General features: G+C 42.5%; 1 protein-coding gene across 11 annotated transcripts in view; it reads left to right on the forward strand.

The window, feature by feature from the left end:
• Nucleotides 1–25,499, forward strand: part of LOC109898078 (receptor-type tyrosine-protein phosphatase F-like) — a 405,249-nt gene that overhangs the window by 328,534 nt on the left and 51,216 nt on the right. For all 11 annotated transcript variants that reach the window (XM_031833586.1, XM_031833587.1, XM_031833590.1 and 8 more), the window contains 4 exons: nucleotides 20,708–20,825; nucleotides 22,164–22,605; nucleotides 22,776–22,915; nucleotides 24,011–24,108. In XM_031833586.1, the coding sequence (XP_031689446.1) occupies nucleotides 20,708–20,825; nucleotides 22,164–22,605; nucleotides 22,776–22,915; nucleotides 24,011–24,108 (798 nt within the window). The remainder of the gene's footprint in view (nucleotides 1–20,707; nucleotides 20,826–22,163; nucleotides 22,606–22,775; nucleotides 22,916–24,010; nucleotides 24,109–25,499) is intronic.

The following is a 25,499-nucleotide window of genomic DNA, read 5'->3' on the forward strand; positions in this document are numbered from 1 at the left end:
CAATGTGTCAATCTTTTACCTGACCCTTTCCCTTCCCTCATCTTCGGGTTATTGACTTTGTTGTCAAGTGTTTTTATGGGTTCTGGAGATAAACATTTGTGTTGTGTGACGGAATAGCCTCCGGCTAAGTCATTTCTGTTTCGGGAGTACTCTCAACTCTGAAGTTTTTCACATCACATACAGTATAAGGCCACAGAATGTATGTAGCTCTATCTGAGGATGTTGCCAAAGATGTTTTTTTAAATGTCACTTCAGCTTCTGGAATAAGCTTATCCAATTCAATAACTGTTCTTCCAAGCAACTGAGACTGCTATGAAGGAAATAGTGTATGATCAAAAGTTATAAATGGGAGATATTACGATTCCGGGTAGATATGAACACACACAATTCCAGACAGAATCCTTCCTAGTGAAGGAACACAGCAGTTACTTTAGGAAACAGAGAGACAGTTCCTCAGACTATTTTTTTATTCTGCCTAGTGTTTGCTGTACTATGATGATGCATCTTTCCGTGATTTAGTGCACAACGTGCACTTCCAATAGGGGACCGGGTATATAGCTGATTCTCAGCTCGCTGTCCCCAGCCCTGCAGGCCCAGCAGTACACCCGCTCTGCAGCTCTTGTTTATGATAAGGTCATTTTTCTAAGCAGCTAGAGAAAAAAGAAGCGTGCCGCCGTGCCCCTTTATCTTTTATTTTCCTTTAGTCAGCAAGGTCGTGGAGTGGAATACAAATCCCATGTGTCTCTGAATCAATTCTGCTGTGGCACCTGCTACGTGTCGTGGGTTTCAGTTGGAGCGGGCGAGAGAGCGAGTCAGAGAGAGAGGCAGAGTGAGAGAGAGTGAGAGAGAGAGAGAGACAGACTAAGTTTAATCTCTATCAACCATTACTGCCTTTACTTAGAGGATGAATAGCCTCTACTGGCTAGGTCTGGCTTGGGAAGTATGGGGATTAGGGATGGACAGGGCAAGCTTATTGGGGGGCTGGGAGGGGGCTGGAGCCTGAATGTAGAGTTTAAGGGGCTCTGTCCAGCTTTATTTGAAAGGGAAGTGTGAATGAAGGGAATAGGTGGTGCAGGTACCTCACAGCGAAGGAGAACAATTTAATCCCCAGACTGGCTGCTGAATAAGCAAAAGGGCTCTAACCTCTGAAGGTGAAATGTAATCTCAACTCAATGACAGACACATTACAGCAGCACAGGAGAGGATCTTGAGCTCTCTACTTCTCTCTCTCTCTCTCTCTCTCTCTCTCTCTGTGAGACTCTTCCACTCATGCACGCGCACACACATGACTGGGAAAGGGGGATACCTAGTCAGTTGTCCAACTGAATGTATTCAACTGAAATGTGTCTTCCGCATTTAAAGCCACCCCTCTGGAAGCTGCATGGTCTTCTGAAATGTATGAGGCAGGAAGCTGAGAGGTTGAGTATATGTTGTGTTGTGCGGTGGAGTATTGAGTATGAAAGGAATAAACAGGAAGAAGAAGCACAGATCAGACAAAGAACGCAACAAATCTCCTCCTCTAACTCGCTCTATTGTCTTTGTAATCTCCCTCCCTCCAGTTCCCATACCATCTCTGCCAGTATTTTCGAGATCTGAAGTGTAATATCATGGGAGTTGCATCCTTAGAAGCCTCTCTCTCTCTCTCTCTCTCTCTCTCTCTCTCTCTCTCTCTCTCTCTCTCTCTCTCTCTCTCTCTCTCTCTCTCTCTCTCTCTCTCTCTCTCTCTCTCTCTCTCTCTCTCTCTCTCTCTCTCTCTCTCTCTCTCTCTCTCTCTCTCTCTGAGAGAGCTTGTTATAGTCAGCCATTTGAAGACCCAGTTACACTCTAATAATGAATGCATTCTATTTCCATACCCTATTTAAGAATTAGCAGCGTGCTCAGCTCAGAGGCAGTGTTTTATTTTTTATTGCCAATCTTCCTTTTTGTTTTATCTCTTATCGTATCATCCTGGCTTTGATGTCAACCTTCTTTAATATTGGCCACCTGAAATATAAAAAAGGCTTCAATTATACCAATGGAAAAACAAGGCAGTTGATTTGTGTCTCACAACCAGGCCATTTTTTAAGAGTTATGCATTTGTTGGGAACCTTTATGTTTTCTCAAGGGTTGGATGCACATTGACGTGTTTTCAGACACAGTAAACGCTTGCAGGAGGTTGGAAGAACGTTGCAGGTAAGTTGGCAGTGTTCTCTCGGCTAAAGCAGAAGACTGACCTTTAACCCTGATCGATGAACCCACACAGTAGGTGTAGCAGCAGGGTACTCCCACCAACACAGATTCCCCCTCAGGACATGGTGCAGTGCTCACTATAGGTGGTGCTGTGGAGAGCAACCACCCTTCTTCCACCCATCTACCTGTATTCATTACTGCATATTAACCCTTTCCCTCCCCCATCGAGCTTCTTCTCCCTCTCTACCAGTCACTAATTACCTAAACAGACACATTGAGCAAGCCACTATTGTAGTGCCTGTAGTTTAGCCTATGGCCCTTTTCCTAACTACGGATAAAAAAATAAAAAATAAACTTATTTTTTTGTTCTGTCTGTGCTGTTCTGTGTTTGACCTCTCTCCCTCCATTCTGTCTGCTCCCTATCATTAGTGGAACGTTGAGGATTCGACGGACTATGTGAGTAGGAGACATGTCTAGTGTGTGCTGGGTGCGGTGCTGTCAGTGAGGGCCGTTGGGAGTGCTCTCTGTTCTCCATCTCTATCCCAATTCCTCTCTCTCTCCATCTCACTGTCTATCTGGGGACTAACACTCTCTCCTTCCCTTTCCCTCAAGCAGTTAGACTAGGAGCAGTTAGCTGTAGAATTGAAAGAGATAGACAGGGAAGTATCTCTTGCCAGACTCAAGACATACCGTCTGTGGTAGCGGTAAGTCTTGTGAAACGGCATGAAATGGACCATTTCCACCCTGTTATTGTCCTTTCTATAACTGTATGGAGTTGCTCTTCTTCCTGAAAACGCCATGTAATACTGTGATATTAGAGGCATAACCTACACGTGACCTTAACGGAGCATATTTACAACGCCATGGCCTAGTCCAATTCCCTCCCCTCCATTCTCCATACCTCTTTTTTCCCTAGGCCATTTTCACCCCTTATTTCCACTCTCTATTTTCACTATCTATCTCTCTGCATCCTCTTTCTATCTAGACCTTCATATACACATAGATAGTCATGCTTCTCCACCTTTACTCTCCGTTCTTCATTCCGTCAGCAACCTTCTCACAGCAGGTCCCTGTCCAGAGTTCAACTGAACTTTTCATCTCCTGTTGTGAAGTTCTCATGTAGACCCCCCCTCTCCTTTCCTGCCAATCAGCTTGGACTCCTTACTTACCAAGTGTGTTGTGTGAGATTGGCTGGTGGTGCTGGGAGTGTGTCGGTGTAGGGCTTGGGGTGGGCAAGTGTCGAGGGTGTAGGTAGGGGAGTGTGTGGGGAGTGTTGGGGGAATGTGTGAGGATTCTGGTTGGGAGGCATGGAGCCCCGGGGGTACTGAGGCAGAACTGTGAGCTCTAGTCCGTGTCCCAGATGGCCCTGTGTACTCTTTATTTGTTTCTGCGGCTGGTGAGAAAGTGCTACTGAAGACGTGATGCACACTGCTTAATGTGCACTCACACACATGTGCACTCACACACTTTGTACATGGTGAGTGTGTGTGTGTGTGTGTGTGTGTGCATACCGGCTTGTGTGTGGGGGGAGGTGTGTGTGCGTGTGTGAATACACACAGGTGTGTGTGTCTTGGCAGCACTCTCTCCATGGCTCAGTAGTGTCGTTGTGTTGCGTGAGAACCAGCAGCACCTCTCGTCTCTGAGGCATTACTGCTGTAAATCTTCTTTTGTTTTGGTTCCCAAGAAAAAAAAGGTGTTTTATTTGTGTGTAATTTTCTGTCCAGACCAAGTAATGTGTCTCCCACTACTTTCCCCAGTCAGATTAATACCTGTCTAGCTCTCTGTCTACCTGCCAGGTAAGGTATGGTTGTGCAAACAGGTATGCACACGCATGCACACACACACACACATACAAACAGACCTGCGTGTTGTGTTATAATAGTCCTGAACCTTGCTGTGCTCTGTCAAACAGAAAACAGAAACACAACTTTAGCTAACAGAGGCTCCTGAGTCCAGAGCTCTCCGCTGCCACACTTGAATCACCTCAACCACATTTTGCTTTTAGTAAGAAGTGGATTTACAGTTGTGGTGGCCACTGGGACTGTGAGGGCTGCTGAACTTAATGTTATGTTGTGTTGTTGAATACATAATGTCTCCCACAAATTGACTCTCCTGTGAACTCCTTTTCCTGTATGTTAATATGCTGTAATGGAAGTTGCACATGGCTCAGTGATGCATACTGTTATGGTGTGTTTGTTTGTTTTTCTTATGTTATGTATTGTTGTTGAGAGAGTGTGTGTGTGTGTGTGTGTGTGTGTGTGTGTGTGTGTGTGTGTGTGTGTGTGTGTGTGTGTGTGTGTGTGTGTGTGTGTGTGTGTGTGTGTGTGTGTGTGTGTGTGTGTGTGTGCGCGCGCGCTCCGGCATATGTGCGTTCTCCTGTGTGTGCGTATCTCACTTCATATTCTGATACCGTCCTAGTAGAGACAGAGGTCCCTGACTCACCTTACAGTGTCAAAGGGAAATCCAGCTCAAACAGCACAGAAACTCCCCCTGGGACTGGAACTGTCTGCTCCGGAGCTTTTTACATTGTCTGCGAGGGGAAAGAAAAAGGTATCAGACTGACTGGAGCATCTGTTCCTAATGCCGAACAGGTAGTGACAACTCCAGATTGTCAGTTCAGAGTCTGCAGACTAAGCACAGCGTTTTTAGGAGCAGGAGCTCGGGCTTCCTGCATTCTCTTGGCATCTCTTCTGTGGCTACTTATGGAACCACAACCACAGCTCCAGATGAACGTATCTTCAGTTTCCCAGAACCCATCACACTTATATGGGAGATGTGTGTCAATAATGGGCCGCTAATGGAACATGGATGCATCGCTCATTACGTCATTGTAGCTTCAGAATTGAAGATACTGTATTAGGCTGTGGAGATGCGACGCATTCGAGATTAGAATGTATCTTACTTTGGGTGCGTTCGTAATTTCACTCTGGCTATCTACTCTTATTTCTGAGCACTCTCGAATGAGAGCCTAAAACAACTGATGAATTTACGAACGCTTCATTAAATTGTTGCCAGCAGCACAGTCACCAACCCTCTGGATAACATGAAAACAGCCTAACCAGCTCTGCTAGGGTGAGTGAAATGGTCAGAGTGAGTTGTTCTCTTATTTGTGTCTGGAAGTAGCTAGCAAGCCAGCCAATGTTAGCCAGTTAGCTTGGGTGCTGGACTTCCGTTGTGAGATCAGAACACTCAGATCAAGCCGACTCCTCGCCAGAGTGTCCAGTGTGCGCTCTGAACTCTCCGAGAGTGAAACACTCTGAATTTACAAATGGACAACTTGACAAAGCTCTGAATTTACGAACGCCCAGAGCGCACTCTGAGCACACTCTGGCACTCCAGATTGAATTTACGCCACTTTGTCATCATAGAGCTATTCTCAGGCAGTGAGTAAAAATGAATAAAACACCACAGTGACTGCTCAGAGCTCCCGTGTGAACACCAACTCAGCAGCATAGTTGTTCATTAGGCCTGATAGTCGTGTAACTGTACACTGTAAAAACATTAAACATGTGACACGTTTATAACCTAAATGTCAGTGTTTAAAACTGAAATATTAGACATTTTGACGTGCCGATAGGTGTTCTCATCTTAAACACAGGCGTTTAGAATGCAAGATTTAAAGATGATAGTCAGCTTTTTCCAGTCAGTTTCCAACCAGGAGAACACCTATACTGTATAGCCTAAGTGTTCCGATTTAAACACTTGTGTTTACTTTCCCGTCGTCCTTTTTAGAGTGCATTTAGTCTTTGATGTAACTTTCTATGCCTTTTATTCAGATTAGTGTTAGGAATGTCGGTCACCTTACCTACATTTCAGCACAACGAAACAGGACATTTGATTCAATAAATATTTTAAATCTCGTGGTGTTATTGTTACTCGACTGTGTGAGTAACTCTCTGAGTGAAAAAGACGTGGGTGGGGCCTCATTATCATATTTCCCAGCATTTCCTGTTGCAGGTTGATTTTTGTGTGTGTGGGGGAGGTGTGTGTGTGAATACTTGCGCACAGGTGTGTGTGTCTTGGCAGCACTCTCTCCATGGCTCAGTAGTGTCATCATGTTGCGTGAGAACCAGCAGCACCTCTCGTCTCTGAGGCATTACTGCTGTAAATCTTCTTTTGTTTTGAAAAAGAAAGAAAAAAAGAAAAAAGGTGTCAATATAGCTTATTTGTGTGTAATTCTCTGGCCAGACCTAGTAATGTGTCTCCCACTACTTTCAATCAAATGTCCTGTTCATTTGTGAACACCTATACTGTATATCCTAAGCGTTCAGAACTTTCTTCTGAAACTCGTCAGCCTATTCTTGTTCTGAGAAATGAAGGCTATTCCATGTGAGAAATTGCCTAGAAACTGAAGATCTCATACAACTCTGACTGACGAGTTTCAGAAGAAAGTAATCTGAGCCTGTAATCGAAACCACAAATGCTGATGCTCCAGATACTCAACTAGTCTAAAGAAGGGCAGTTTTATTGCTTCTTTAATCATGACAACAGATTTCAGCTGTGCTAACACAATTGCAAAAGGGTTTTTCTAATGATCAAATAGCCTTATAAAATGTTAAACTTAGGTTAGCCAACACAAGGTGCAAAAACAAGAACATTTCTAAGTGACCTTATGTACAGTTGAAGTCGGAAGTTTACATACACTTCGGAGTCATTAACCTCTCCCACCTCGACAACAGCCAGTGAAATTGTAGGGCGCCAAATTCAAAACAACAGAAATCACATAATTAACATTCCTCAAACATACAAGTATTATCCACCATTTTAAAGATAGACTTCTTGTAAATCCAACCACAGTGTCCAATTTCAAAAAGGCTTTACTGCAAAAGCACACCAAACGATTATGTTAGGTCAGTACATAGTCACAGAAAAACACAGCCATTTTTCCAGCTAAAGAGAGGAGTCACAAAAAGCAGTAATAGAGATAAAATTAATCACTAAAGCACTCATAGGACTTCATGTTACACAATACATGTATGTTTTGTTCGATAAAGTTCATATTTATATCCCAAAATCTCAGTTTACATTGGCACGTTATGGTCAGAAATGCATTGTCTCAAACAAACATCCGGTGAAAGTGCAGAGAGCCACATCAAATAACAGAAATACTCATCATAAACATTGTTAAGCATGGAATTATATATAAACTTCTCCTTAATGCAAATTCTGAGTCAGATTTCAAAAATCCTTTACGGCGAAAGCACACTTTGTGATTATGTTAGGTCAGCTCCTAGCCACAGAAACTCAAGGCGCGTGCACTAATTCCAGACGAAAAGTTTTTTAAAGTACATTAAAAGTTAGTAGAAACATGCCAAAAAATGTAAAAAATCAATCCTACAGTTGTTTTTGTCAAAAATAATCAATAATATTTCAACCGGACAAAAGCTTCGTCAATAGGAAAGGAGAAACAAGAAAGGTGCGTTCACGATCAGACACATGGCTGATGAATGGAAATGTTCACTTGCCACTGATTGAAAGTGCAGTATCTCCCTCATTTTTCAGGGTAAAAGCCTGAAACAATGCCTGAAGACTGGTCACATGTTGAGAAAGCTATAGAGGTCATGAACTGGGCCCTAAGTTTTTGTATGGTGGATGGGCTTTCAATGGAAAAACAGCCTTTCAAAATAATAGTACTTCCTGGTTGGATTTTCCTCGGATTGTCGCCCGCCATATCAGTTCTGTTATACTCACAGACATTATTTTAACAGTTTTGTGAGTGTTTTCCATCCAAATCTACTACTTATATGCATATCCTATCTTCTGGGCCTGAGTAGCAGGCAGTTTAATTATGGCAAGCTTTTCATCCAAAATTCCAAATGCTGCCCCATACCCTAGTGAATTTAAAAATTGTTTTTCAACCACTCCACACATTTTTTGTGAACAAACTATAGTTTACTATAGTATAGTCAGTTAGGACATCTACTTTGTGCATGACACAAGTAATTTTTCCAACAATTGTTTACAGACAGATTGTCTAATGTATAATTCACTGTATCACAATTCCAGTGGGTCAGAAGTTTACGTACACTAAGTTGACTGTGCCTTTAAACAGCTTGGAAAATTCCAGAAAATGATGTAATGGAAGCTTCTGATAGGCTAATTGAGCATTGATCATTTGAGTCAGTTGGAAGTGTACCTGTGTATGTATTTCAAGGCCTACCTAACTCAGTGCCTCTTTGCTTGACAACATGGGAAAATGAAATTAAATCAGCCAAGACATCAAACAATTGAAGACCTCCCCAAGTCTGGTTCATCCGTGGGAGCAATTTCCAAACGCCTGAAGGTACCACGTTCATCTGTACAAACAATAGTACGCAAGTATAAACACCATGGGACCACACAGCCGTCATACCGCTCAGGAAGGAGACGTGTTCTGTCTCCTAGAGATTAACATACTTTGGTGCGAAAAGGGCAAATCAATCCCAGAACAACAGCAAAGGACCTTGTGAAGATGCTGGAGGAACCCAGTACAAAAGTATCTATATCGACATAACCTGAAAGACCGCTCAGCAAGGAAGAAGCCACTGCTCCAAAGCCACCATCAAAAAGCCAGACGACGGCTTGCAACTGCACATGAGGACAAGGATCATACTTTTTTAAGAAATGTCCTCTGGTCTGATGAAACAAAAATAGAACTGTTTGGCCATAATGATCATTGTTATGTTTGGAGGGAAACGGGGAGGCTTGCAAGCCGAAGAACACCCTCCCAACCGTGAAGCACTGTTGGCAGCATCATGTTGCCAACGTTGTGGGGGTGCTTTGCTGCAGGAGGGACTGGTGCACTTCACAAAATAGATGGCATCATGAGGGAGGAAAATCATTTGGATATATTGAAGCAACATCTCAAGACATCAGTTAAAGTTAAAGCTTGGTCGCAAATGGGTCTTCCAAATGGACAACAACCCCAAGCATACTTCCAAAGTTGTGGCAAAATGGCTTAAGGACAACAAAGTCAAGGTATTGGAGTGGCCATCACAAAGCCCTGACCTCAATTCTATAGAACATTTGTGGGCAGAACTGCAAAAGCGTGTGCGAGCAAGCAGGCCTACAGACCTGACTCAGTTACACCAGCTCTGTCAGGAGGAATGGGCCAAAATTCACCCAACTTTTTGTGGGAAGCTTGTGGAAGGCTACCCAAAAATGTTTGACTTAAGTTAATTTAAAGTCAATGCTACCAAATACTAATTGACTGTATGTAAATATCTGACCCACTGGGAATGTGATGAAATAGATAAAAGCTGAAATAAATCATTCTCTCTAGCATTATTCTGACATTTCACATTCTTAAAATAAAGCGGTTCTCCTAACTGACCTAAAACAGGGAATTTTTACTAGGATTAAATGTCAGGAATTGTCAAACTGAGTTTAAATGTATTTGGCGAAGGGGTATGTAAGACTTTCGACTTCAACTGTATATACAGTACCAGTCGAAATTTTGGACACACCTAATAATTCAAGGGTTTTTCTTTAATTTTACAATTTTCTACATTGTAGAATAATAGTGAAGACATCAAAACTATGAAATAGCACATATGGAATCATGTAGTAACCAAAAAAGTGTTAAACAAATCAAAATCTATTTTAGATTTTAGATTGTTAAAAGTATCCATCCTTTGTCTTGATTACAGCTTTGGACAACCAGCTTCACTTGGAAAACTTTTCCAACAGTCTTGAAGGAGTTCCCACATATGCTGATCACTTGTTGGCTGCTTTCCTTCACTTTGTGGGTCAACTCATCCCAAACCACCTCAATTGGGTTAACCTCTCTAGGATATGTGGTCTGGCCAACATCCAGTGAGATTGCAAAGCGCCAAATTCAAATACAGAAATTCTCATTATAAAAATTCAGAAAACAAAACATATTTTACATAGGTTTAAAGATGAACTTCTTGTTAATCTAACCACGGTGTCAGATTTAGAAAATGCTTTTCGGCGAAAGCATACCTAGCCCAGAACATACCCAGCCCAGAATATAGCCCAGTCGACAAATTATTACAAACAGTAACCAGCCAAGCAGAAGTGTTACAAAACTCAGAAATAGAGATAAAATGAATCACTTTGATGATCTTCATATGGTGGCAATCAGAAGACATTAATTTACTCAATAAATGTTCCTTTTGTTCGATAAAAAGTATCTTTATATCCAAAAACATGTTGTATCCAAATTGTATCCGTAAAGTTCATAGAAACAGGTTGTTTTTAGCCTAAATAATCTATAATATTTCAACCGGACAATAACGTTGTCAATTTAAAAGGTAAACAAGAAATGCACTCTCTCGGGAATGCGCATGAAAAAGCTCTGCAACATGGTAGGGTCCACTCATTCAGACTGCTCTTACTCCCTCATTTATGAGAATAAAAGCCTGAAACAATTTCTAAAGACTGTTGACATCTAGTGGAAGGCATAGGAACTGTAAATTGAGTCCCTAGTCAATGGATGCTGTAATGGCATTGAATAGAAAACTACAAAACCAACAAAAAAAACGACTTCCTGAATGTCTTTTTCTCAGGTTTTCGCCTGCCAAATCAGTTCTGTTATACTCACAGACACTTTTGTAACAGTTTTGGAAACTTTAGAGTGTTTTCTATCCAAATCTACCAGTTATATGCATATCATATCTTCTGAGCCCGAGTAGCAGGCCGTTTCATGCTTTTCATCCAAAATTCCGAATGCTGCCCCCTACCCTAGAGAAGTTAAGGTCCGGTGATTGTGAGGCCAGGTCATCTGATGCAGCCCTCCGTCACTCTCCTTCTTGGTCAAATAGCACTCACACCACCTGGAGGTGTGTTGGGTCATTGTTCTGTTGAAAAACATAAACAAAATGGGATGGCATATACTGTGGTAGCCATGCTGGTTAAGTGTGCCTTGAATTCTTAATAAATTCATCAGCAATGCACCACACAACATCACAGCTCCTCCTTCATGCTTCACGGTGGGAACTACACATCCGGAGATCATCCGTTCACCTACTCTGTGTTTGGAATCCAAAATCTCTAATTTGCACTCATCATACCAAAGGACAGTTTTTCTAATGTCCATTGGTCATGTTTCTTGGCCCAAGCAAGTCTCTTCTTCTCATTGGTGTACTTTAGGAGTGTTTTTTTCCAGCAATTTGACCATGAAGGCCGGATTCATGCAGTCTCCTCTGAACATTTGATGTTGACATGTGTCTGTTACTTGTACTTTGTGAAGCATTTATTTGAGCTGCAATCTGAGGTGCAGTTAATTCTAATGAACTTATCCTCTGGAGCAGAGGTAACTCTGGGTCTTCCATTCCTGTGGCGGTCCTCATGAGAGCCAGTTTCATCATGGCACTTGATGGTTTTTGCTACCGCACTTGAAGAAACTTTCAAAGTTCTTGAAATGTTCTGGATTGACTGACCTTCATGTCTTAAAGTAATGATGGACTGTTGTTTCTCTTTGCTTATTTGAGCTGTTCTTGCCATAATATGGACATGGTCTTTTACCAAATAGGGCTATCTTCTGTGTACCACCCCTACCTTGTCACAACACAACTGATAGGCTCAAACGCATTTAGAAGGAAAGAAATTCCACAAATTAACTTTTAACAAGTCACACCAGTTAATTGAAATGCATTCCAGGTGACTACCTCATGAAGCTGGTTGAGAGAATGCCAAGAGTGTGCAAAGCTGTCATCGTGGCAAAGGGTGGCTACTTTGAAGAATATCAAATATCAAATTAGTTTTGTTTAACACTTTTTGGTTACTGCATGACTCCATGTGCTATTTCATAGTTTTGATGTCTTCACTTTTATTCTACAATGTAGAAAGATAGTAAAATTAAAGAAAAACCCTTAGGTGTGTCCAAACCTTTGACTGGTAGGGTTGCCTTTTTTTGCATGTTGTTTTGGGATATAACATATCAGTTTTCAAACAATGTATAATAATAATCATTGAGTTAAAGCCGCATACAAACATGGTTTATTTCTGGATTTCTTAAGGCAGCTCCAAAATTCAGGTCTTTCAGCTTAGCTTAGTGCTTTCTGTGGTAGTGCGGGGGCTGCCGGTGGAAAATATAGAGTGTAGGGGTTGGTAATGTTCGCTTGTTGCGCCGTGATTGGCTTAGTGTCACTCATGGGGACACTACGTCACTGCCAAAATCTAAGGGTAGAGCTTGAAAATTTAAGCCACTTGGTGCTAACATAGGGTTACATTAGAAGTGCCCATCCAAGAAGGTTCAAGGTCATTGAGAAGCTTTGATTGAACTGATCATGTCAACATCATACTTTCAAAATCTTAGTTAGCAGTTATCATCATGAATCAAGTCAACAATATACTGGCAAATCCTTTTTAATCCGTGTCCTATGAACAGAAATAATTAAGAGAAATTATAGATACAATATTTCGGTGCTCTTCGGCCATTGGACATAAACATTCGACAACAAGTTGGAAATCGCAAATTCAACATTGAGTGGTTTGGAAGGAATCAGTGGCTAACTGCAAGCATTGCAAAGCAATCACTACCCTGCTATTCAATGGAGTGGGTGTGTGGTCCCATTTCTGGCTTTAAGGGTGGTCTCTTTTCCAAGCTTAAAATGACAAATATTCAACATTGGCCATGTTGTCAATCCAGCATAATTTCTGCCGTGCTCAAAACAACTGTTTAATTTGGAACTGGGAAATCTGACTTCAGTGAGTTCAAGACAACTGGGATTTCGGGAATAAACGAGCTCCGTCTGGGAAAATACATTTAGAAAGGTCATCCAACCCGGAATTCCAAGCCGGGAACTCTGGCCTCTTACTAGAGCCGCGACCTGGAGGTCACTGACGTCATCATGATTCAACCTTGTTTTTTCCGAGTTCCCAGTTGTCTTGAAAGCACCATAAATCCAGAAAATGCTAGACTTTGATGACAAAGTTTGCCGACAAAATTTGCCCACGAAGAACTCCCGTGCCACCTTCCTGTTCAAATGAGCACAGCACAACAAGGTGAGTCCAAAAATGTATTGTACACAACTACATAAATGATGTAATATGCCAGTGAGATACCTATACTGCAGCTAAGAAAGTAATAGTAAGTGTATGTTGTGTATTAAACTGTTAGTAGCCCATGTGCCTCCCCCTAATCATTTGCTCCCTTTTCCCCTCCTAATGTTGCCTACTGTTCTGACTTGGTGGTGCACATGTAGCCTATAACCTGTTTAGAGAAATGTAATCTTTGAATATTGTAAGAGCTTTCATTGTCTACTTTTATGCCCACTTTATTTATCCTATGGTTCTGACTTGGTGTACAGGGAGAACACTGTAAGAATGGCCCATGTTCTGTATTCTGTCACTGTACATTTAAAAAGTGCTTAACAAATATTTAGATTGACTACAGCCGTCCTCTTATCTGCCTCTTATCTGCTTGTTGTCCCCTTATGCCATAGTTTGTTCATCTCAATTGTCAGTAGAAACCACATTTGTTTAAGCAAGTCAGCCATTTCAGCTATGCTTTTTTAAAAGGCAGTAAATGAGCCTGAATTAGCTGTTTTGCTGCCAGACGAGGCTCTGCTGATAGCCAGGTGTAGCAGTGGCAAGGTTTTTGGACTGCTGTTGTGACTCTGCTGTTGGGACAGCTTTATGTAGGCCCTAACATTTTGTGGGCACAGTTTGTCACCGTTATAGTGCAATTAATGAATTGTTTAGTGTTGTGTTGTGTAGTGGCATTGCTGGCATGCGTCCCCAAATATTTTTCTTTGTTGCCCCACCAAGATTTACGTTCAAAAATTGACACTGGCATCGAATAAACATGTTTTGGTGTTTACAATCCAAACACTGTGACGTGTTTTTATATAAATTATAAATGTCTTAATGTGTTTAAAAAGTGTTGCAGAAAAGTGTTTAGTTATGTGTTCAGATCCTAAACACTTGGATTTCACAGTGTAGGAACCCCTGGTGATGTAGGGTGGAGGTTTAGAAAAAGGAGGACGGTGGAATAGGTAAGTGGAAGGAGGAGGTGGAAGAGAGGGGTGGAAGAAGTAGGTGGAGAGGACCAGATCGTTTGATCTGGAGTCTACTGGAACTGGAAGTCATGACAACTTGATTGGCTTCAGTTAAACAAGCCAGGACAGAGTTCCCTTGGATGCAGAATAGAATCTTTCATCATGTCTTGTCTGCGTCCCAAATGGCACCTTATTCCCTTTATAGTACACTACTTTTGACCAGAGCCCTATAGACTCTGGTCAAAAGGGGAATCGGGTGCCATTTGGGATGCAGTCTGTCTTAATGTTAAATGTTTAATCTATTCCCTCCTTGGGAATCCATCCCTACATTCCCAGAGAACCCGATATTCATCCCTCCCCTCCTCTTCCCCCCATCCCTCTGCATTTGAATAAGAGAGAAGAGCCTGATTAGATTTTTATTCCAAATGAAAGAGAGAAACCACTCCAGCGCCAAAACTAAAAAGGAATACTGTACGATAAAAATAATGAGGCTTTTTAAAGAAAATTAATAGCTCCAGATGACTCGTATTCCCTCTCATCTTGAACCCCCCCCCCCCCCCCCCGGAAGATGAGATGGCTGCTTCTTAAACCCTAAGTGGGCGATCTTTGCTCAAAATAGCCTACTACGCCAGCCTGCTCTGCTCAGTAGCATGTCTGTGATTACATGGCTGCATCATAATTATCAGAAAGGGAAAGCCTTCTTTTTTATGATTATCATGCAATAAAGATGTGAGAGGCTACAGCCATGAAATCATAATTAAAGATTGGTTTGGGCTCTGGGAAGCGGAGCTGGCCATGTCATTCCTGTGGTTGCTAGCTGCAGTTTCTTGGTCTGTTATCTCATCTGCTCTCTGAGGGCTGTGCTGAGCTCCACGCCCCAGGCTCTTACAAGCTGGCACCATGGGTGGTAGGCTGATGGGCGAGTGAGATGGAGGGATAGAGGGATGGGTGGATGAGTCTCTCTGGGTGTTCTCAGTTGGAAACCCAGCTCCTGTCTCTGACTTTCGCTCTTCCGTCTGAAGCTCATTCATCACAAATGACACACTATTCCCTTGATATTGCACTACTTGCATGCCTGTGTCACTATGGGCCCTGGTCAAAAGAATGCCTGTGTCCCTATGGGCCCTGGACAAAAGCATTCCTGTGTCCCTATGGGCCCTTGTCAAAAGTACACTCTAAGAAAAAAAAGGTGCTGTGTAGAACCATATAGGATCCTTCAGTTTGTCCCCATGGGGGAATCCTTTTTTGTGCTGGGTATAACCTTTTGCAGAGGGTTCTGACTAGAACTCTTTATTTAGGGTTCTTCAAAGAACCTGTCACGGCGTTCGTCTGTTGAAAGAGGAGCAGACCAAAATGCAGCGTGGTGGTTACTCATGTTCTTTAATGAAATAGAACAAACGAACAATACAAAACAACAAACGGACCGTGAAAACCTATACAGCCTATCTTGTGACAACAAACAGAGACAGGAACAATCACCCACAAAACACTCAAAGAATATGGCTGCCTAAATATGGTTCCCAATCAGAGACAACGAGAATCACCTGCCTCTGATTGAGAACCGCCTCAGGCAACCATAGACTTTGCTGGAACACCCCACTAAGCCACAATCCCAAAACCTACGAAAAAACCCCATACATAAACACAACACAAAATAAACCCATGTCACACCCTGGCCTGACCAAATAAATATAGAAAACACAAAATACTAAGACCAGGGCGTGACAGAACCCCCTGTATATGGCTCTATCTGGAACTCTCTATGGAGGGTTCTGCCAAGAACCCCTTTGAAGGGTTCTACAGTGAACCCTTTTATCTGTGGAGGGTTCTTTGGACCCTTTATGAATGGTTCCACCAGCCTAATTAGCCTTTAAAATATACATATTTATGAGAATACAATACGGTAAATAATAAAGCCTTTCTTTGAGGGCCTAGTTATACCCTAACAGAGTGATGTTAGGAATCTCCTGGTTTACAGGCCACATCAGGCCTGCAAGTCACATTATGCTGGCTTGCAAAGTGATGTGTGATTCCTATTGGAATCCAGTCCGGGTTATCCAACAAGTGTAATTGTTAGTTACACATAACCTGCATTCAGAATGACTGCCAGAGTAGAGAAGATTGAATACTGAGACGACCTCAATCATCTAAACAGGAACAACCATTTCAGTAACAAGCGCAAACAATTCTAACAGATTGAATTAGTTTAGAAAACTGTATGTTATTTATATTTTTTGTGTAGCATGAAATTAATCAACACATGCAAAAATACAAATATTACAGTAAATCAAACAATTACAGTCCCAGTCAAATGTTTTTGCACCTACTCATTCAATGGTTTTCCTTTATTTTTACTGTCTTCTACGTTGTAGAATAGAGAAGACATCAACACTGTGAAATAACATATGGCATCATGTAGTAACCAAAAAAGTGTTAAAGAAATCAAAATCTATTTCATATTTCAGATTCTTCAAAGTAGCCACCCTTTGCCTTGATTACAGCTTTGGACAACCAGCGTCACTTAGAAAACTTTTCCAACAGTCTTGAAGGAGTTCCCACAAATGCTGAACACTTGTTAGCTGATTTTCCTTCACTCTGCAGTCCAACTCATCCCATACCATCTCAATTGGGTTGAGGTCGGGTAGTTGTGGAGGGCCAGGTCATCTGATGCAGCACTCCATCACTCTCCTTCTTGGTCAAATAGCTCTTACACAGCCTGGAGGTGTGTTGGGTCATTGTCCTGTTGAAAAAAAAATTATAGTCCCACTAAGCGCAAACCAGAAGGGATGGAATATCGCTGCACAATGCCGTGGTAGCCATGCTGGTAAAGAGTGCCTTGAATTCTAAATAAATCACTGACAGTGTCACCAGCAAAGCACCCCCACACAACTCCTCCTCCATGGTTCATGTTGGAAACCACATGTGGAGATATTTTATTTGTCCCATGCACCAAATACAACAGGTGTAGTAGCCTTTAAAGTGAAATGCTTACTTACAAGCAATTAACCAACAACGCAGTTAAGAAAATACCTGCAAAAAAAGTAAGAGATAAGAATAACAAATCATTAAAGAGCAGCAGTAAATAACAATAGCAGGGCTATATACAGGTGGTACAGGTACAGAGTCAATGTGCAGGGGTACCAGTGTCCTACTCTGTGTCTCACAAAGACACAACGGTTGGAACCAAAAATCTCAAATTTGGACCAAAGGACAAATTTCCACCAGTATAATGTCCATTGCTTGTGTTTCTTGGCCCAAGAAATATCTTTGCAGAAATGTGACCATGAAGGCTTTATTCACACAGTCTCCTCTGAACAGTTGATGTTGAGATGTGTCTGTTACTTGAACTCTGTGAAGCACTTATTTGGGCTCCAATTTCTGAGGCTGGTAACTCTAATGAACTTATCCTCTGCATCAGAGGTTACTCTGGGTCTTCCTTTCCTGTGGCGGTCCTCATGAGAGCTAGATTCATCATAGCGCTTGATGGTTTTTGCGACTGCACTTGAAGAAACTTTCAAAGTTCTTGACATTTTCCAGATTAACTGACCTGGTCTTAAAGTAATGATAACTTTCATTTCTCTTTGCTTAGTTAAGCTGTTCTTGCCATAATATGGACTTGGTCTTTTACCAAATAGGGCTATCTTCTGTATACCACCCCTACCTTGTCACAACACAACTGATTGGCTCAAACACATTAAGAAGGAAAGAAATTCCACAAATTAACAAGGCAAACCTGTACATTTAAATGCATTCCAGGTGACTACCTCACAAAGCTGGTTGAGAGAATGCCAAGAGTGTGCAAAGCTGTCATCAAGGCAAAGGGTGGCTACTTTGAAGAATCACAAATATATAATATATTTTGATTTAACACTTTTTTGGTTACTACATGTGTTCCATATGTGTTATTTCATAGTGTTGGTGTCTTCACCATTTTTCTACAATGTAGAAAATAGTACAAATTAAAGAAAAACGCTGGAATGAGTAGGTGTCCAAACTTTTGACTGGTACTGTATGAAAATCTCCCTGCAATAGAGCATGCTGGGAAATATTATATATGATTCTACAATGAGGGAAAAAAGTATTTGATCCCCTGCTGATTTTGTATGTTTGCCCACTGACAAAGATATGATCAGTCTATAATTTTAAATGGTAGGTTTATTTGAACAGTGAGGAACAGAATAACAACAACAAAAATCCAGAAAAACGCATGTCAAAAGTGAATTGATTTGCTTTTTAATGACGGAAATAAGTATTTGACCCCTCTGCAAAACATGACTTAGTTCTTGGTGGCAAAACCCTTGTTGGCAATCACAGAGGTCAGACATTTCTTGTAGTTGGCCACCAGGTTTGCACACATCTCAGGAGGGATTTTGTCCCACTCCTCTTTGCAGATCTTCTCCAAGTCATTAAGGTTTCGAGGCTGACGTTTGGCAACTTGAACCTTCAGCTCCCTCCACAGATTTTCTATGGGATCAAGGTCTGGAGACTGGCAAGGCCACTCCAGGACCTTAATGTGCTTCTTCTTGAGCCACTCCTTTGTTGCCTTGGCTGTGTGTTTTGGGTCATTGTTATGCTGGAATACCCATCCATGACCCATTTTCAATGCCTTGGCTGAGGGAAGGAGGTTCTCACCCAAGATTTGACGGTACATGGCCCCGTCCATCGTCTCTTTGATGCGGTGAAGTTGTCCAGTCCCCTTAGCAGAAAAACACCCCCAAAGCATAATGTTTCCACCTCCATGTTTGACAGTGGGGATGAGGTTCTTGGGGTCATAGGCAGCATTCCTCCTCCTCCAAACACAGCGAGTTGAGTTGATGCCAAAGAGCTCCATTTTGGTCTCATCTGACCACAACACTTTCACCCAGTTGTCCTCTGAATCATTCAGATGTTCATTGGCAAACTTCAGACGGGCATGTATATGTGTTTTCTTGAGCAGGGGAACAGTGCGGGTGCTTCAGGATTTCAGTCCTTCACCGGATAGTGTGTTACCAATTGTTTTCTTGGTGACTATGGTACCAGCTGCCTTAAGATCATTGAAAAGATCCTCCCATGTAGTTCTGGGCTGATTCCACACCATTCTCATGATCTTTGCAACTCCACGAGGTGAGATCTTTCATGGAGCCCCAGGCCGAGGGAGATTGACAGTTGTTACATTTGCGAATGATCGCACCAACTGTTGTCACCTTCTCACCAAGCTGCTTGGCGATGGTCTTGTAGCCCATGCCAGCCTTGTGTAGGTCTACAATCTTGTCCCTGACATCCTTGGAGAGTGCTTTGGTCTTGGCCATGGTGGAGAGTTTGGAATCTGATTGATTGATTGCTTCTGTAGACAGTTGTCTTTTATACAGGTAACAAGCTGAGAGAGAGAGATCTACATTTTTTATTTGTGTCATGTGCATGTACTGTATGTTTGTGTGGTTTGTGTATGATGTGCTCAGTGTTTACTTTTTATTGGTTTGCTTGTTATAGCCAACAATTGACAGTTAGATACAAACTGCTTTAAAGCCTTTGGTTCTGCCCAGTCAGAGAGAGAGACAGGGAAAACCTTGGAACACATTGACTTACCTTCAAGACTGTCTGACTTGTACTGTGTCCCAAATGGCTCCCTATTCCCTATTGCACTACTTTTGACCAGAGCCATATGGGTACCTGGTCAAAAGTAGTCCTCTGTATAGGCAATAGGGTGCCATTTGCAAGGCGTGTGATCAAATCTGTGACAACTGTATTTGTTTTTCTGTTGTGTAATTCCACACTGGTCAAATGTTTTTATTTCTGGATTGTATACCTAAAAATCATGAAGAATGAGGATATATTTAGAAAATGACTCAAACAGTACTGAGACACAGTAACCTCATGAGTGATGAGTACTATCCAACTCTAAAATGTCTGTTATGGCAACAGTACTTTTTCCTTCACACAGACACTATCTCTTTCATTTCTTTCAGCAACCTTGTTTGGGGTAAGTTGTAAAATACAGCAATGACCCTACCATCAGACAATACAACCAAATGTTAATGTTTTTGCACCTGAGGGACACAGACACATAGTAAATAAAGTGAATCATATTGAATATGTACATCTTCATCACGTAGAACAAGTAGAGACGGCATCTTGAGTACAGCCAATCTTTGACCCATTCTAACGTTCAATCGGACAGTAACTGAATGCCTGAATGCCTGTCTGCCTGCTTTATATAGCAAGCCTCGGCTACGTGACTCACTTCTAGGAGCGAACCATGTGGCGGTGTACCTTATAAACTGGCCACTGAGTGTATAAGGTTTAATCTCAGTTCTTATATCACTACAGCAACATGGGAGTACCAAAATTGTTCTCTATTTATTTTCAAACCATTTGAGCTTTGTTTGTTCCTTTACCTTCTCTGCAACCATTTCTCAGAAAGAAATGCAATGCTTTGGGAGTATTTCAAATGCTACACTGACGTATGGTGTGTGTGTGCGTGTGCGCTTGACTGCCTAACCCTACCAGAGTGTACTGAACACAGTACAGTGGATGAAGGCTGGGCCATTGTGTTAGGCATCATCTCATCATAGCATTAGTCTGACATGGGCTGTTTATGCATTTCTCTCCAACAGGAGACTGTCATAACTGGCCTGCTCCCTGAGACCACCTACTCTGTCACTGTGGCAGCCTACACCACCAAGGGAGATGGGGCACGCAGTAAGGCCAAGGTGGTCACCACAACAGGAGCAGGTGTGTAGAGCTACACACAAACACAAACACACACACAGGAGGAAGTGTGTACAGCTAAATCATTGCTCCTTCTTGATCAGGTGATTATTGTGAAAGAGAATGTTTTCTTCCAAAAGGGCACTGCAGTACAAATATCAAATAAAAATAAAATAACCTCATCAATTTATACACAATTTATACACAATTTATACACAATCCTCATCAATTTATACACAATACCCCATAATGACATAGCGAAAACAGGTTTATGTACATTTTTGCAAATGTATTTCAAAAACTTGCTCAGGTGTATCCTCTTTCCATTGGTCATCCTTGAGCTGTTTCTAGAACTTGATTGGAGTCCAGCTGTGGTAAATGTAATTGATTGGGCATGATTTAGAAAGGCACATACCTGTCTGTATGAGGTACAACAGTTGATAGTGCATGTCAAAGCAAAAACCAAGCCATGAGGTCAAAGGAATTGTTCGTAGAGCTCAGAGACAGGATTGCGTCGAGGCACAGATCTGGGGAAGGGTACCCAAACATTTCTGCAGCATTGAAGGTCCCCAAGAAAACAGTGGCCTCCATCACTCTTAAATGGAGGAGGTTTGGAACCACCAAGACTCTTCCTACAGCTGGCCGTCCCGCATAACTGAGCAATCTGGGGACAAGGGCCTTGGTCAGGGAGGTGACCAAGAACCCGATGGTCACTCTGACAGAGCTCCAGAGTTCCCCTATGGAGATGGGAGAACCTTCCAGGAGGACAACAATCTCTGCAACTCTCCACCGATCAGGGCTTTATGTTAGAGTGGCCAGACGGAAGCCACTCCTCAGTAAAAGGCACATGACAGCCCGCTTGGAGTTTGCCAAAAGGCACCTAAGGGACTCTCAGTCCATGAGAAACAAGATTCTCTGGTCTGATGAAACCAAAATTGAACTCTTTGGCCTGAATTCCAAGTGCCACATTTGGGGAAAACCTGGCAACATCCTTATGATGAAGCATGGTGGTGGCAGTATCATGCTATGGGGATGTTTTTCAGCGGTAGGGACTGAGACACTAGTCAGGATCGAGGCAAAGATGAACAGAGCAAAGTCCATAGAGATCCTTTATGAAAACCGGCTCCAGAGCGCTCAGGACCAGTATAAATGGTGAATGTGCAGTAGTACTCACTCTGACTGGCTTGACCTGAACCTGCCCTTTTACTCTGACTGCTCACAATGGTTGCCTCCCAAATGGCACCATGTTCCCCATATAGTGCACTACTTTCGTCCAGGGCCCATTAGGTGTGTTCAATGTCATTTTAAAGTATTTTTTATGTCATTATCCTAATGATTCTAATCCCTCTCTTTACCCATTAGTCCCAGGCAGGCCCACTATGATGATCAGCACCACCATCGGTAACACAGCCCTCATCCAGTGGCAACCTCCGAAGGAGATGGTGGGAGAGCACATGGGCTATCAGCTGCAGTACAAACGCATGGAGGAGGAGGAGTTCACCGTAAAAGACTTCAAGAAGATAGAAGACCACTTCACCGTCACCGGCCTGCACAAGGGCGCCACCTACATCTTCAAGCTCTGTGCCAAAAATCGGGTGGGAAACGGGGAGGAGTACGCAAAGGAGATTACCACGCCAGACGATGTGCCCAGTAGCTACCCCCAGAACCTGAGCGTTGTGGGCCTGACCACCACCACAACCAAGCTGGCCTGGGAGCCTCCGGTGCTGGCTGAGAGGAACGGGAAGATTGTCCAGTACATTGTGGTGTACAGAGATATCAACAGCCAGCAGAACCACACCAACAGGTAATATTCAATACCAATGTAAATTTTAAAAAATGTAAACACCTTCTGAGACATTGATAAACCACTTAACACAGAAAGTCCTCACTTTATCTCAATGAAGTTCATCTTGGATAGTCCATTGTCCTAAAACAGAGGTATCTTATCTTCCCTTATCTTATCTGCCTCAACAGCACGACAGAGACCCAGATGACCATCATGGGGCTGCAGCCTGATACCACCTATGATATCAGGATCAGGGCATTCACCAGCAAGGGAGGGGGACCAATCAGTCCTAGTATACAGAGCAGGACCATGTCTACCGCTATGCCAGGTGAGTATGCGGTGGACATACGCAATGCAGGCGTACACACAAACCCGAGTGGGAGCATGCGAACACACACACACACACACACACACACACACACACACACACACACACACACACACACTGAGAGCATGATCGTGTCGACCTCCATGCCTTATGAGCTCTCCTGATCTGTATAAATAGTCTCACACAGATGCAGACAACACCAGACCCACATGCACACAGGCATGCAAACACACACGCACACACACACACACAGAGCAGATGGTACGGGAGAGGAACAGATGCGTAACTGTGTGTGTGGAAGCTGGTGGCAACTGGACAAGAGTGGCAGAACCAGTCCAGCGTAACCAGTACAGCAGTACATCAGCACCATGGAACACTCCTTTCATGTTCATATTAGGGCACATATGGCTGATGTGGAAATATATGCTAAGCTTCCTGCTACTAGCTATTCATAGTCAAATCTAATGCACAGAGGTCTAGGAGGCAGCTACGAGATACTGGGATTCAGATCCCACTGTTTTACACCCACCAGTTACAGTGAAGTTTAATGTAGAGAAACACTCATGTGAGTAGTTCCCCTGATGTTTTATCATGCATATATTTATGTTCAAGTGTAAATGCAATAACATCTCTTAATGTTACCATTACAAAGTATGGGTCACTGAACATTAGTGAACTATTATGAATTAGATATCTCTCCAGAGACTCGTTTCATAATCTGTTTATCTGCTCTCTATCTGCTTTGTGTCCCTTACTATTTCATCTCCCAAGATGCTCTAGGGTTCCCCTAGCTCTATCATATTACAGCAAGTACAGATGACAGTGCTCTTTTATAATTTACCCTCTGTGTGTTTCCTCTGTCTCCGTCACCTCTGTTTCACCCGTCTCTCCCCCACCTAACCTCTCTCTTCACTCTCTCCCCACCTCACCCTCTTTCTCCCCCAATGCACCCTCTCTCACCAACTCCCCCTGTCTCACCCCTCTCTCCTCCACCTCACCCTGTCTGCCTCACCTCACCCTCTGTCTCCCTCCTCTCTCCCTCAATCTCACCCCTCTCTCTTCCGCCTCACACTCTTTCTCCCCCAACTCCCCCAGAGTTCACCAAAAACTTTGGTGTGAAAGCCGTGATGAAGACGTCAGTGCTGCTGACTTGGGAAGTGCCAGAAACATACAAGTCTCAAGTGCCTTTCAAAGTAAGTAAAGACAACTCCATCCTGATAGCGTGCCTTTCTCCCGCACAGATTGAGGGAATTGCATTGTGCATGAGTGACGCCACTTTTGTCAGTGGACAATGGAAAGGCTCACACAACACAATGGAGGGGCTAGGATTGAAATATATATTGAAATATCATGGGAATGAGGAAGGATATGGCCAAGCTTTAAATAATAGGTTACGATTTATATTCCATCACACGTGGTCCATAACTGTCATGAGGTTCATATAGAAAATTACACAAGGAAGAAGGGAGAATAAAATCATAGTGCACTCTAAAAAATGCTTGGTTGTTTGGTTGACACAACTGCTTTGTTGCAGGTGTTGTGTCACTTACGTGGGTTGTTTCCTTAACTGCTTGGTTATTGAGATATGACCCATTGGGTCAGAGCGGGAAGACTGGAGGCGTAGTTAAGTAGGGGCGTGGCTTCCAGATCTTTTTTCTTTTGACAACCATGAGTAAATGTAATTTCTGTTCACTGGTTCTGTTGTATAGTTATCACATAACAAAGGTAAACTTTTACATTTTTGTAGTTGTAATCATACTTACAGAAGTGTATGAGTTTCCATAAAGCCTTTGTTTGGATTTACAAATTTTGTAATAAGTTAAAATGTTACTTTGAATGTTTTTTTCTTTACTGGTGCTTTATGGTGGTGTGCCAACCAATGTTAGACGCAATACCCCCACCTAGTGATTGGGAAACTAAACTAAGCTTTCTAATGCATTGAGCATTGCCAGCTAATTGTGTCAAAAATAGGTTCATGAGGCTTTGATCAACACAGTGTACAGTAGTGGCACCTGCTGGTCAAAATAATTTAAAACAGACAAATTATTATAGATGACGTCCCACACACCATAGCAGGTGTGCAGGGTAGCCTTTTTGCCTTCTACCGAAACCAATACCAAACCAATTACGTGGTTGTTTGACAAAATGAAGCTTTGCACGTCATTGATCACGTGCTTCTAATAAAGTAATACAAGCATCGGCACACTGCTTCAAAGTAAACTGCTTCAGGATTTCGGTGTATGCCTCGGAGCTCCGGTATCAAACGTATCATCATTGTAACATCACGACTTCCACCTCTGATCATCTTGAAAATAATTTGTGGCTATTGAGGATTGAAACCAGTGGGTGGAGTATACCTTTTTGACTGTTCAAGTACTGGCATGACTTTTTTTTTGTACTGGAGTAGTCAAATAAAAATAACAAAAATGTTTAGAACAAGGGCAGCACTATATATATAAGGTGTACAGTATGTAAACTTCAACTGTGTGTATGTACATACAGTTACATTTAAACTCAGTTTTTCACAATTCCTGACATTGTTTCACATACCTTGACTTTGTTGTCCGTAAGCCATTTTGCCACA

Source organism: Oncorhynchus kisutch, linkage group LG10 (genome assembly GCF_002021735.2).
Source record: "Oncorhynchus kisutch isolate 150728-3 linkage group LG10, Okis_V2, whole genome shotgun sequence".
Lineage (NCBI taxonomy): Eukaryota > Metazoa > Chordata > Actinopteri > Salmoniformes > Salmonidae > Oncorhynchus > Oncorhynchus kisutch.